Source organism: Corvus hawaiiensis, chromosome 6 (genome assembly GCF_020740725.1).
Source record: "Corvus hawaiiensis isolate bCorHaw1 chromosome 6, bCorHaw1.pri.cur, whole genome shotgun sequence".
Taxonomy (NCBI): Eukaryota; Metazoa; Chordata; class Aves; order Passeriformes; family Corvidae; genus Corvus; species Corvus hawaiiensis.
This window is the reverse complement of record NC_063218.1, coordinates 17167905-17182068: the sequence shown is the minus strand read 5'-3', so window position 1 is coordinate 17182068 and position 14164 is coordinate 17167905. Positions and strand designations below refer to the sequence as shown.

General features: G+C 37.1%; 1 protein-coding gene across 1 annotated transcript in view; it reads right to left on the bottom strand.

The window, feature by feature from the left end:
• The window catches only part of NRDE2 (NRDE-2, necessary for RNA interference, domain containing), a 28777-nt gene that overhangs the window by 6068 nt on the left and 8545 nt on the right, over nucleotides 1-14164 (bottom strand). Inside the window, exons 5-11 of the mRNA XM_048306474.1 lie at nucleotides 12905-13367; nucleotides 12311-12713; nucleotides 8579-8712; nucleotides 6431-6551; nucleotides 4249-4424; nucleotides 3169-3555; nucleotides 1085-2013 (exon numbers count right to left, since the gene is read on the bottom strand). Coding sequence (XP_048162431.1) covers nucleotides 1085-2013; nucleotides 3169-3555; nucleotides 4249-4424; nucleotides 6431-6551; nucleotides 8579-8712; nucleotides 12311-12713; nucleotides 12905-13367 — 2613 coding nt within the window. The remainder of the gene's footprint in view (nucleotides 1-1084; nucleotides 2014-3168; nucleotides 3556-4248; nucleotides 4425-6430; nucleotides 6552-8578; nucleotides 8713-12310; nucleotides 12714-12904; nucleotides 13368-14164) is intronic.

Sequence of the window (14164 nt, the reverse complement as noted above, 5' to 3'; positions counted from 1 at the left end):
ACAATCTGGAAAGGAACTCAACGTCACTGAGAAAATAATTCTGAAATTTTCAGTTCCAAGTAACAATAATGAAAACCTATCATAGCGTTAATCTGTAATTAACAGAAAATCGAAGTACAATCTTCATTTACATTTGGTGGCTGTAGAACCCTTAGTCTGTGTCATCCTAAATTGTAGTAACAGCTCAGGAATGTCACTAGCATGTCTGAATGCCTGCTGCCAGTCTGCAGCAGTCAAAGAAGTGGATGCCCCATAATTGCAAATATACTGATAATTACGTCATTTCACCAAGTGTGAATATTGTGAGCTTACAGCTATGTAAAACTTCCAGGTAACTCTTCCCTAGAAATCTGTTGCTATGTGCAGACACAACCAACCAAGCTGTTGATGTCACTGGAGATATGTAGGTAGCAGTGGATACATAGCTCCAAACAATGAGAAGACAACAGTTAAGAGACTGAGCTCTAGGAATGAACATGTACCTTGTTCCCCATATCTCCTACCCTCTTCACCTTTCTCAGGAGCAAAAAATTTGAGCCAAGACCACTGTGAATTCATAGAATTTTCAGCCTCTTCTACCTAGTAACAGCCCCATATGAAAACTGAACTCTCAAGGACTCACTATGGAAACAGATCTGGCACAACTGTATTCTGTGATTCAGGAGTTAAGTAGGGCAGCCAGCTCAGACAGAAACTGCAGCGTAGCTCTCTGTATTATGCTCTTTATTGCTGTAGTACTAAAATACAGCAGTTTCTAAGCTCACAGTGTCTATCTTGACCATCTAAGCAGGCTTAGTTATTTAATAATTCCTTAAAGAAAAGTGTATCATCCTGATGCCAGTAGCAAGTAATCAAACAAATTCAAATACAATCTGGCTCAGTAGAAAGGACGTAAGGCTATCACCCAGGGCTCCAATTCTGTTCAAGATTCTGCCACTGACTCCCTGTTCGGCCTTGAACAAAAAACCTCTAGGCTACAGCTTCTTCATCTGAAAAATGAGAACTGTGATAGCATTTTCTCTCCTCTGTTAGGTGATTAGACAGATTCAAAAAAGCGTAATTGTAAGGAGCTGCAAGGTATTACCTCTGGACCTTCTCTGTGAGTTTTTTTCTCATCTGCTCTGCTTGGATTGCGAACAGCCATGGCTCTAAAGAGTTAGAAGACCTTGTGACATTATCAAAAAATCTTCGTGCTTTGCTCGCACTGTGAGACTTCCTCTGGATGTGGATGTATGACCTCCAAAGAGATTGGTTGCTAGGATACCGTTTCAGAGCCTCCATTAGTGCCTCTCGAAGGGGATTCAAAGGATAAACACTAATTTTCATGTGGAATCTCAGTAAATTTGTATGCAGCAGTGTGACAGCTTCAAGAGCAGTGGGAAAATTTAGAATGCCAAAATTCTCTCCAGTATTTTCACATTTCTGTGAACCAAAAGCTTCAAGTTTTTCTGAAGCCTGGGTATAAATTAATACTGCAGCATCAATCCCAACAGTCAAATACTGGAACAGTGCATAACAACCAACCAGGTTAACCAGCTGATCAGTATCATTGACCTGATCCTGATCAGAAACTGGTGTTTTACTTAAATAATCTTGCAGTGCATGCTCATATGTTTTACGAGCTTTCAAGACATTCACAGATAACACTTGTCCACTATAGGGCACATATGGTCCGTTTTCAGTCAATTTGGTCAATATGTGAACAGCACGTGACATAACAGCTCCTTCTATACTTTCTAGCAGTTCCACTTCCAGCTGAGCATAAAGCAGGCTGAGGCTGCAGAGCTGGGCACTCTTCAATCCTCCTGTGCCTGCTGTGCAAAGAGCTGTGTCAAACACCTTCCTGGCATCATCTGTGTTACCAAGCAGCCACTCTAGGTATGCATAAAGTTTCCAGAGACAAAGGTTGTTTCGGTTGTCAGGTGCTTTAAGGAAATTCTTGGCCAACTTTTTACTCTTCCTCCCTTGTGCTTTTAGCTTCTTTTTCTTTTTTGCTTGGAGACACTGAATTACCTGCAGGAGAAAATAAACAGAGCATATTTTGAGAGGGATGGAAGAAGAAAGGAAAAAAAACCTTCACAGCAATTTTTTTATTTCATTACTGTGTTTTGTTTTCATATTGTTTCATATTTTACCACCAGCCAGATCTGTTGCTACTGAATACTGTTGTCACAACTGCCTGTTGTCGGCTCCCTCCAACACAGTAAATTACAAAGGTTTATCATTCTTACTCCTGCTGCTGACATTAAGTAATAATATCAAACTTTACTCTTTTAAAAGGTCAGCTGCTCAAACACAGAGCTGCTAACTTGTGATGGTTGAGAAAAGGAAAAAAAATGATGTAGCTTATGACTACCACAAATAAACCCAAGTAGCTTTTCACATCAGGAACATGCTAACAGACAAATGTGGAGATTGGATGGGAAGACTACAGGACGTGAGATCTTGTCAGGTAGTGTTGAGGTAAGAGAGGGTGAGCTTACCCATAAGGAAACACAGTATCAAACTTTCTTAAGAACTAGAAAGGCGACCTGGAACCTCTGCCCTTCTGTGGGCATTTATTAGAGAAGTTTTACTTGAATAAACCCATATGCACAGAATCTCAGAATTTTGAGGGTTGGAAGGGACCTTGAAGATTATCTAGTCCTAACCCCTCCTGCTGCAGGCAGGGACACCTCACACTACACCAGACTGTTCAAGGCCTTATCTAACCTGGCCTTGGACACTGCCAGAGTTGGGGAAAGTCATACGGTGTTATATCCTTCAAGAACACTACAAAAGTAACTTGTATAGGAGGCAGAAAGTTTCTTGATTAGGTGTTTTTGTTATGGTATCAGGGATTATTCACTTAGCAGTACTTGGCTGACTCATTTTGCACTGTAAAAAACCCCTTGCAGCGATTCCTGCCCAGCATACAATGTATCATATAATAACATTTATCCAAAACTTCAAAATAGTTTGCTACAAGCATGCCACCCTGTAACATGCACTGAAGAAAAGGGGTTTTTGCTTTTTTTTCCCCTTGTGCAATCTTAACTGGCATTTCCCGATTTGAATACTTAGTCCTGTAAGACAACTTGCATGAAAATTTATTTAAATTCAATATAAACATTAAAACAGAAGAAAGCCACACATCACAAAATTGATTATATGCAGACTCTTCATTACCTTAGATATTTCATACTGTAGCCAACAAATGGCCAGGTTAGATTTTTCCTTTCCTGTAAATATCTGGGACAGAACTTGGAAGACATTCTGTATGAACTCCTCTCCTTCTTTACAGCGGCCTATCTGATGCCTGCCTCGTAACATAGTATCCATATGACCAATACTGTTGAATCCAGAAAGTGGAAAATCAACAGAAGTCAGTGGTTTATCATCATAAAGCACACTGTCAAAGATGTTATTTTCATCCATGGCAACATAGAGACTGGAAGGAAAAGGTTTACTTGTACATGGAACTCCCAGGAATTGCAAAAAAGAGTACAATAGTTGATGCTGAAGCCTTGGATTAGAAAGACGGATTAAAGATGGTCCAAGATCATCAAATAACACCTAAAAAAACCGAAATTAAAACAAATTCCATTAATTTATGCAATCAAATAAAAGCAGCAAATCCATAATTTATATAATTAAAGAACTTTTTCAAATCAATATGATTTAGAATTACTATTAAATGGTATCAGAATGTCATTTAAATTAAAAACGGACAAGTTAAACAAGCAATCTGTTTCTCCAGTCAGACTGTAAATTTGCTGTCAAGAGATTTCTTTGCCTGTGAGCAACAAAGACCTCCACAGAAAACTTAGAAAATGAAGGTCTGAAGACTTTAATGCATAGGCCATTTAACACATTCCGATTTGAAAATCAGTGTCTGACTTGACCTATTTCCCAAGGAATAAAAATTATCCAACTATCTGACTTGAAGGCAATGAAAACTTCATTTAATGCACATCTCTTCTTAAGCACATATTTCTGTGAGATTTCTCCACACAGATGACAGGAATCACTGAACAGCAAAGACAGGCTATTTGCCTCCAGACTTTCCAAAGTTTACCATGAGCTTCCCATGGTTTTCAGAAGTCTCAGCACAAAACCTCAGGCAAATTTTGAATTTCAAAGAAAAGATCTTTTTTCCAAACAAAGGAAAGTATTACTGTTCTAAAATACCCAAAAACATGGCAATGAATTCAAAATAAAGGATAACTAGTCTTATCATCTCCCCTTGTTCTATTATAGCGCAGTGACCTGTCTTTCTGGATCTTCACAATCTTCTTCAGTTTCCTTTTTGGTTTTGTCTGGCCTCCAAGGTAACCAGTGCCTTGCTTCACGGGAATATTCAACATCCAACCAAATATGCCACTTGGGAAGAGTTTTATCTTTTATTTCTTGATCCTCATCTATCTCTTCATCATCCTCATCATCTAAAATCAAATCAATATATAAACACACAAAATTATTAAAGAAAAATTAATCCACCAAGTCCAAAGGCCAGACATGACATACACTTTAACTACTTTAACAATGGAAGTAAATACAGTGTTAAGAAAACAACATACAAGACATAGCTGAGAACTTCCACATCACGGTTCTGGGTTTTGACACCAAGTCTGTAAAAATAGGAAGGTAGGAAGCTTCCAAACTTTTAAAAGCTGTGAATTAGTGTCAGCACTCAAACTTTTTCACAGAGGAGAAAAGGAAACACTGACAGGCTGTGGACCACTTTTATCAACACCAATTTGCAAGCAACAGCCAAGAGTCAGTCATCCTTTTGTGCAATTTAGATTCTTCATACCTGGGCATAAAATTTCAAGTATGCTCTATGAATACTAGTGTGCATAAAACATTTTAAGAAAACCACTGTGTATTAAAAATGGTACTTTAACATTAAACATTGCAAAACAAGTTTGGCCATGTTACTTTATAGTATGTGGTATTTTCAGCATTTTAATTAATGTGCAGTTGAAACAACCCATGTACTGACACATACACAAAAATGGACATGCTTAACCACATGCCACTATTATAATCTTTCTGGACTATTGGACAAAATTACCATATTTTTCCTCTGACAGCAATATATTAATTCCATGCAGAAACTGAGGAGCACCTATAGGCGAAGGGAAAGCTTGTAGAGATGTTTTTTATTGATGAGGAAAAGAAATAGCCCTCAAAACTTAATGGTTACAAAAATGAAGCCATTTCTACACCACCTCCAAATTCTTGATCCTGACATTTGCCATTAACTAGGTGAAACACTCCCAATCCCACCTCTTCTTAAATTTGAGGTAAAACAACCAGGTTGTTGCAAGATTTTTACTCTCTATGTATTTTTGTGATCAACAGTATCTCCTTTAGTCAGCAACTCTATGAAAGAAGACAGCATTTCCACAATCTAATCAAAGTTTGAAGAAACCTGATGGTTTTTGATGAACACTCAATTGTAGATTGCACCTGAACTTTAGGGGTTGACACGTATGGGGAAAGCACTGGTACATATTGGATCTGCCCAAGACTGACAGTGGTCCTCTTCTCTGTACTGAGTCTTCTCAATTTGTGAACAAAATGTCTAGAACCATCAAAAATAAAACTGCTGACCTCAGTAACAGGCCAAGGAAATTCCATCTTAAACCAGGGACCAGGGGAGCACTTTCACTTCCTTTTTTACTGAAAGCAGACCCAAACTTGCTTCATCAGAGTTGCTACAGCAGTAGGATTAGTAAAAGCAAAGACTGCTCATCTTTGGTCAGACACATTCCAGCCTCCTGCTTCCCTGAAAGCTTTAGCTGTTTGAGAAACAGTCCTTGACTTGAAAGGAAGTGCTGTAGACCACATGACAAAGTGAGGCTAAGCAGTGGGGAGTGTTTTCTGCGTCCCTGCTCATCCAGAAGCAATCCAGCCAAGTGAAGACACAATTCCTTCATTTTCTGCATCACAAAGAGAAAGGAAAGGTTTTCCTCCTATTTTAACTACACCTTTGCTTAAGAAACTGAAATCTGATTCTAGAAATGGAATCATAAATCTAGGTATCCTTGAGGCAACTGTCATCTAATAATATAATACCACCTCATCTATTAATATGGTGAAAGGGTCTTAAGGGAAGTAGCTTCCTTTCACTTTTGATGGTCACGAATCTCCACCAAGTACTCACACCTTTAGCTTGAGTTTTTCAACGTAAAGTGGAGGATATGTCACCCTCTTCCTTAATTCTCACTGTATAAAGGACATAAATGTTCCATAAACAATAACGTGCACGGAACATTCAAAACATGCTATTCCCTGTGAAGTGTGATATACATCATCCTGATCTCAGTAAATATTTTTTTAAATTTGTATGCAAAAACATGACAAAAATCAGATTATATAATTCTAATCAAAATGTTTAGAAGAACATATGGACATACAACTACACATACTGATACACACATACCAGGCTTAAGAACAACCCAGCCACCCTTTTCTTGTTGGTGCATCCATGCTTTCCAGCCTCTTGCTCCTTTTTCTCCAATTCGTGGTTCTCCGCTATCCCAAAAGGGCTCAAAGAATTCCACCTATTGTTTTCGACAGGATTGACCGAAACAAAACATATTGAAAAATAATTTTTGCTGTTGTACAGACATCAGCTGTGTCAACTTAAATTTTCCAGACCCTAAAAACACCTATCTGGATATAATTTCTGTATCTGAAGACTTTGTTAGATGCTACTTAAGATTCATCAGGAACAACTGAGTACTTCAGTTATGCCTGTGGCACATAAGGACTGTCATCAGCTCTTCTCGTGAAAATAAAGATTGTTCTAAAAGGTAACAGGCTTTAAAGAAAGCAAAATACTTTTGTGCCTCAGTCCTTTATAGATCCTTCGAAGATAAAGATCCAAAGTCCCCAGGATGCAGCTTTCAGAACCCAAAACTCCCCTCCTCCCTAACTTCCATGGGACCATGAAGAGTTTGGCTAATGGAATGATAACTCAGTCACACACCTATGGTCAAATCAAAATGTTACAGTTGCACATAAATATGACTGGACTAAGGACAAGAGCAAAAGATCAGTAAGGACTTTCATCTTTCAGGTTTAAAGGTGGTCAACAAGGTCAGGGTGCTTTTCCATGGAATCAGAAGTCCAGGGTTCTAGTCCTAGTGAATTTGTCACTGCCAGTATGCAATCAGTCATCTCTATGTTCATCAACCCCTCCTCTGCATTGTGTATCCGTAGCTCTAATGACCATCCCTCTCCTATTACATGCTTCTGCTGTGTACCAACCCCTGGCTTGGACATTGAGATGTGACTGTTAGTACAAATATTAACAATAAAATTTACTCCAAGAAAAATCAAGCATCAACACATCAGAAAATTCAGGGCTTACAGCAACTGCAAAATATAATTCTGCTCCTCATGGATTTATTCTTTGCTGCAAGTGAGAAAGTGAACTGTGAAAAAAGTACAGAAACAAGTAATTCCAGACTGAGTCATAACACTTCTGTAAGACAGCAGAATGTGTGATCAGCTGTAAATCCGGCATTTTCCTATTTTCAAGAACTGCACTTTCCAACCTAAACATGGTCCTTTTGAATTGAGGTTCCTTTTCATCCTGCTCTAAGATTTTTTAAATACTACAGATAATGCAGTTTTTCAAATGATTGGAATTGTAACTATGTGTATCTGTGCAATTACACCAAATCCTCCATGACAGCTATGACTGAACTCTAAATTTTAGCTCTTTAAGGAGACACCACTATTTTTTAACCTGTAAGATTGCTCCATTTGTGGGTAACAGTATTAATGGAGAGAGCAAGAACTGGAGTCTGGGTTTCTGGGGAAGACAGTGAGGTAACAGAAGCAAATTCAATTTTTATCCTCTACAGTAGCCCAGCTGCCTAAATGGTGGCCTCTCTACCACTCATTAAAAAGGAAACAGTTCCTAACAGTTCAGTGGGAAGATGCTACTGGCATCCAAATACTATCCAAATATCATCCAAATATTTCCTTACTATTAGTGGGGTGCACGTGCAATATTCTCCTGAACAAATTAAGAGAAAAAGTGATTTAGTACTTCAACATTTACCATTATAAACTGAACAGTATCTCATGGGTCGAATAAAAGGCACTTGAAAGCACGAAAGTCTTCCTAATGTAGCCACCAAATTAATGGAAATAGGTAATAGAGAACCTAAGAGACTTTTGCAAAAACTGTATGGAACGGAAAGATTTTATGGCCTATCTGCTCTCTCCATCAACAGTAACAGAACAACAGCATTTTGGGGGAAAAGAAGCAGGGCAAGTGCTAACTAGACACAGACATTGGTCAGCTAGTTCAATTTTTTCCATCTTTAATTATTAAAAAAGATAGAAAACGACTGGTTATCACACTTATATAATATACAGTAGAAGAAGCCATTTGGCCTGTAGTTCCAGAGGACTCACAAGCATTTTTTCAATGCAAGCATCACCTTGAAGAACCTCTAAGTAAACTGTTATCCAAAATATTTCCCTATGTCCTTAAAAATTCATCAACATTTTTCTGGTACAGGATTCTCTGAAATACATAAAGACACACACCCATTTAAATGGAAATTGCTACCTGTCCTCTTGTTGGCAGATCTTTTACACTGTCAGGTTTAAAGAAGGTGAAGTCAATCAGAGCCTGAAACAAAGACACTGCTTTCTCAGAATGGCCAGCCTGTCTCAGAAAGTGGCATTGCTGAATAAATATAGCTGTAAGGTAAACAAGATAAAATTTTAGTATTTCAAATTTTGTTGCAAAGCATTTTATTACAGCCCACAAATATAAAAATACATACACAGCATGCTGTAGAACATAATTGTTTTGGAACAGTATCAAAATCCAAAACACAGGGAGTAACTAGCATAACTGCATGTCAAAATTGTCACTGTTTAATTAACTTTAGGACTGCCCACTTTAAATGTGCCAAAGAGGTAACTTTTTATTCATGCCATACCCGCACTGTCCTTACTGATGGAAAGTTAAATACAATGGCCTGAACGTCACTGTATCCAACGTCTGCCTGTGGGTCATAGCCCTCTTTGAAGATGCTGGGCATTATCACAATGCACGCAGCAGGAGATAACAACAAAAATCCTTTTTGTCTCAGTTTTGCGTGACATATTTACATTGATAATATGTTTGCAATATATCATTTTCATTCCAATTGTCATTCCCTTTTCCTTTATGTAAGACCTGAGTTAAGAGAAGACCAGTCTTTTGGTCAAAATATTACTGCTTATAATTAGGGAAGAGCCCTATCCCTTGCTCTTCAACAAATTATTTGTCTATATCCCTAGACTGCCATATCCCTAGTACACACTGAGCCTCAGTCTCAGCTTAAAAAGGGAAGCAAAGTCCCAGTGTTTCTCTTCGTATTTTGCAACAAGAGTCTTAAACGGAAGAGTTGGAGAAATAACAGGTGTTCCAAACACCTCGATTATGAGGCAGCTCAAGGACATTTCAGTGACACTCAGTCACTCCAAATTACATTCCAGTCCTAACAAAACAGAAGCTGTTCAAATTGCTTTAAATCATAATCAACTTGCAAAAAACCCCAAGCCCATAAAGACTTAAATAAATTACCCACAGCTTGGAAAACAGTAAAACAGTTCTTCAAATACTACTATTCCTTCACTAAATACATGAGCTTTGGAGGGTTTTAAACAATCCAAATATTTAGGTGTCTAGATACACATGTAACAACATAGGTTAGCATCAACTGCTCTTAATCATCATCTTATATTTAATATGTGAGAAATTATTCACTCCTTTTATCGGAATTTAGACGTATATAAGATGCATGCACATAAAAACCTGACTTCAGCTAGAAGATATAAAGTAGGCATTTAATCCAATTTTTTCTGTAAAGTCAATGATTACTGCTGTTAACAAAAACTTTGAGATTTCTGAAGGTATTTAACAACAAAAACAATGATTAAGTTTATAATACAATCTTCCCAAGTATTTTAATCGATTTAGGCACTGTGTCCAACTACACTGAAAAAATTGTCCTTTCCTAGTCTCTCAGCTTCAGAGATGAACTTTGATTAAAATACTCTGAATGTAGAGAATGTCTCATCAGGATTTGCTGCCAGACTGGTGCCAAAAATAAATTAGTGTAAAATTTTCTGCATTAGAAAAAACAAAAAGGTATTTGAAGAAATGCAAAGATCAGCATTTTCTTTGTGGCAAAAACTGAAAAAAGCATGAATACATACTTAATTCAGTCCATGATGCTAAGACACTTCTGCAGCTGAACTGACTTAAAAGATAAGGATGTTTCTCCCCAACCACTAGGTATAATTTGAAAAACAGGACTCCCTTTACACATCAAAATTTAAGAATACTTTATCATCTGCTTTATATTAACAGTTCCTAGTAAATTTAAAGTATTATAAATTCTTATCTGAAAATTTACATTAAGACTGATCTACCATTTTAATTAAATTCAGTTTTACCTTTTTTAGATTTAGAAATACTTTAAAAAAGCACCTACCTATTTCCAAGTAGATAATACTGCATACTGAACTGAACACTAGATGGCACACTTCCGCACTATTTAAAATGAGAGCTCTTAACACTTTGTCCTTAGCAAAGGTCAAAGGTTGAAGATACAAGCCTAATGTACACCTACACTGCTACTCACCTCATAATTCATTTGTGAAATATTCTATTTCAGCTTAACAAACAACTTGGTAACCTTCCTCATAAGTACACTGTCAATTAAAACTCAGCCCAAGAATTACATAGTTGAGTCACTAATAAAGAAATCTCAAAACAAGAAGTCTCCCAATGGAAATTTCTCTAATCCTATCATTTGAATTCTGAAGGGGAAAAATAGAATACTTGAGAGCATTCATAAACAAATCACTATAGGCTTAAAAGAGAACAACAAGAAGTTATTTGTGTTTCTGTTCCACTCATGAAGTTGAGTGCATTTTCATTTTAACCTATCTGTGGATATTGCCAGCAAAAAAGTACTTAGAAAAACTTCAATCTAATATTAGTTAACTTGCTAAAGAAACTCTATTAAAAAAAAAAAAATTCTCATAGCAGTTGGCAAACTGCTTCATGAGTTTGTATTTCATGAGTCACATGTTCAAATATGTACAGGAAAACAAAACGAAAGAAAAAAGCTTCCCATTTCCAAAAATAGATTCTGAATAAAACACTTGTCCTGAGAATCATTCATTGTGGTTAGTGTACAAAAGTGACTGAAATATTGGAAATCAGATAGCAGAAGTAATTAGAAGCTACAAGGCTGTACAATATCCACTGGTCAGTAGAGCATTTTCCCTTTGCAGCACTTTTTCCAGTGCTTGATCCAAGATCAATCAGCCAAAGATCGTATGAGATCTGAACACCTAAAACTAATCTGGTAACCCAGCATCTCAATCTGTAAATCCAGACTGGATATTGCATAACATCGTTGCTCCAACAGGAATTACAGGACTGGATAAAAACAAGAGGTTTCTTGGACTATGATGTACATGAAAAAAGTGGACTCCTCCATAATAGTCTCTTTTAGATTGAAAACTAATTTTAAAAGAAAAAAAACCAAGACATGGTGATATTTATGGTAACACTAATATTTTCCCCTCCTCAGTCTATTCACAGATTAATAATCACAATGACACACCAAGATAGAGAAGCAATACTGAAATGGATAGGCTAAGTCATTTAGCTCCAAATAAATTTAAAGACCATGCCAGAACTGAGCATGAACTCATTTCTTCCCTGAATCCACTCCAGCATCCTAACTATCCGACTTATTTTCCTTCCAGGGAAAATTATATAATAAATTATGAAGTAGTAGATGTATGCATAGAATAAATACAAAAGGCATGATCACATGGTATTACAGCTTAGAATTCTCCATCTACAAACTGGGATTCTCAAGAACATTTCACATCAGACTTGTAATGTTCCTTCTCTTTTCTGGATTAAAGTAATCAGCTGTAAAACTTCTGAACAAAAGATAATTGGTTTTTTTCACAAGTCTCCTTTTTATAAAAGCACATCTCCAGCTGTTGGCTGCAATTCTCCAGTCTTGACATTGTACTATAAACCACTCAACACGTTAGACTTTACTGGATGTTGTATCATAAGCTCTCCTGGGGAAGAGAAGGATCTGCTACATCCATATTTGGTTGGAGTATCTGCTTTAATTCTCAGCTAAGAAATCAGGATGCCAGGCATTCTGAAGAGGAGAAAAGCTTCGTGCAATACATAGGAAAATCTTTTCTTAATGCAGTTAGCTCCTGTGAAGACCAATCTGACCATAATATGAAACAGAAAGAACCTTACCCAGCATAGCTTCCTCTGTGCCAGGCAGCAGAGGATGGGATACCATGCTGCCATCCTGTACAGCTGCCAGTGTTGTCAAACACTTTCCATAGAGACTGCTGATCTTTGAAACAGAAAAGGTAGTGAACTGACTTTGACAGAACAGAAGGTATTTCTTCCACATCTCTGGATTATTGGGATGTAAAAAAATTAGCTTCTGCCATTCTTTGATCAAAGCTGGTGGTTCCCAGAATTCTGTGCAAAGCTTCAGCCTGGCAAGTTTTAGATCAATATTACTTGGATTGCTTTCAATTGCCCTCTCCAAAATAGCCAGTTTCTTTTCCAGGATTAACTTGAGTGATTTTCTTCTTAATTCCTGCTCTCCGCTACTGGCATACAGGCTAGGTCCTCTCATTAATTCATCCTTAAAACAAAAAGAAACATCACTACAACCTTAGGAAGAACGATCACTAGAATCACAAGAATGCTGCCATTTGTGAAGATGAGTTAACAGCTCATTCTTAACCAACAGAAGATATACAGCTCTAAACAAATGAAACTACAATATGATGTTCATTACTTATAATAAGCAACAAGGTCCATTAGAATACATACCTGAAAGGAAATAAATTCCATCCAAGCATTAATATCTCTTGGGTTTTCTCTGACTTTCTTGTTATGTTCCTCCACTTTTGTCATTAGAATGGAGTTCATGTTTATCCCAGGCTCTTGAGTTGTTTGCTGTGTATTTACAGACCCATTGTCTGCACTCTTGCACCCTTTTCCTTGTAGCCACACTGTGGTTGATTGATCGTAAATCCCAAGAGGATTAACTTCTGTTGTGTCAGAAGAATCATCAGTTTCCACTTGGGAAACTGGTATAAAAGCAGGTGAGTCAGATGGAGAATTTTTATTACAAACAAGAATCCCATCTGTGTTCAGCATCTTCACGTTGTTCTTTGTGAAGTAGCGCTCAGGTCGACTCTGTACTTGCTTCCTTTTTGATGCAGAACTGTCCCAAGTTATACAGTGTTTCTTTGCATCTATGCCAAGACAGGACTCTCCTTTCCTTTTATATCTTGAAAGAGAAAACAGAATTAAACATCTTCCAAAATACACACTAGACAAGACACCTCCTTTTGAAAGAAATACTTTCATTCAAATTGACCCAAATAATGTATGTGTAGAGCTTCAAAAGTTTAAGAACCTGGTAACTTTCTCCTTATTTAAGACTTCAACTTATAAATTCTTTCAGTGTCATCACACTTTTAATATCATACTAAGCTTCCTCTGAGTTCAACAATGTATGTCATACTCAAGCAGAAGAAAACCCTTTTTCCTTTCTATCATTTTAAGCCATGTAGACAAACCTGGAGAAAGAACAACAGACATTATTTAGGGTTACTTAGATTAGATTATTTTAAACTGAAAATAAGATACCAGTTGTTCAGTCCAGTAATTTTCTTCTGCATCCCTAAGCCTCTGTCCATTTTATACATCAAAAAGTGGAGGGAAGCATGAAGAGAAAAAGAGAGGCCATGTTTATAAAGGCCACAATAACCCTATGGATTAAGATAGGAAAATACCATCTTCAAATATTACCAAGAATGTAATTTCAGTGGCAGATATAGTGGTGTGCAATGCTAAAATAACACTCTTCATCTCAGAAAATAGCTGACAGTCCAAAGGTGATAGAAAATTGAAATGAATTGTAACCAGCCAATTTTATTGCAAAGGTATATAACGCTACAAAAATATAACCTATAAATCCTCCCTCCTCCACAAAGAATTATACACAGTATTATTGTATATACAGTAAACAATTTTCCTGAGAAAATAAAGAAGTAAGTGTACATACATAATGCACAAGCCAAG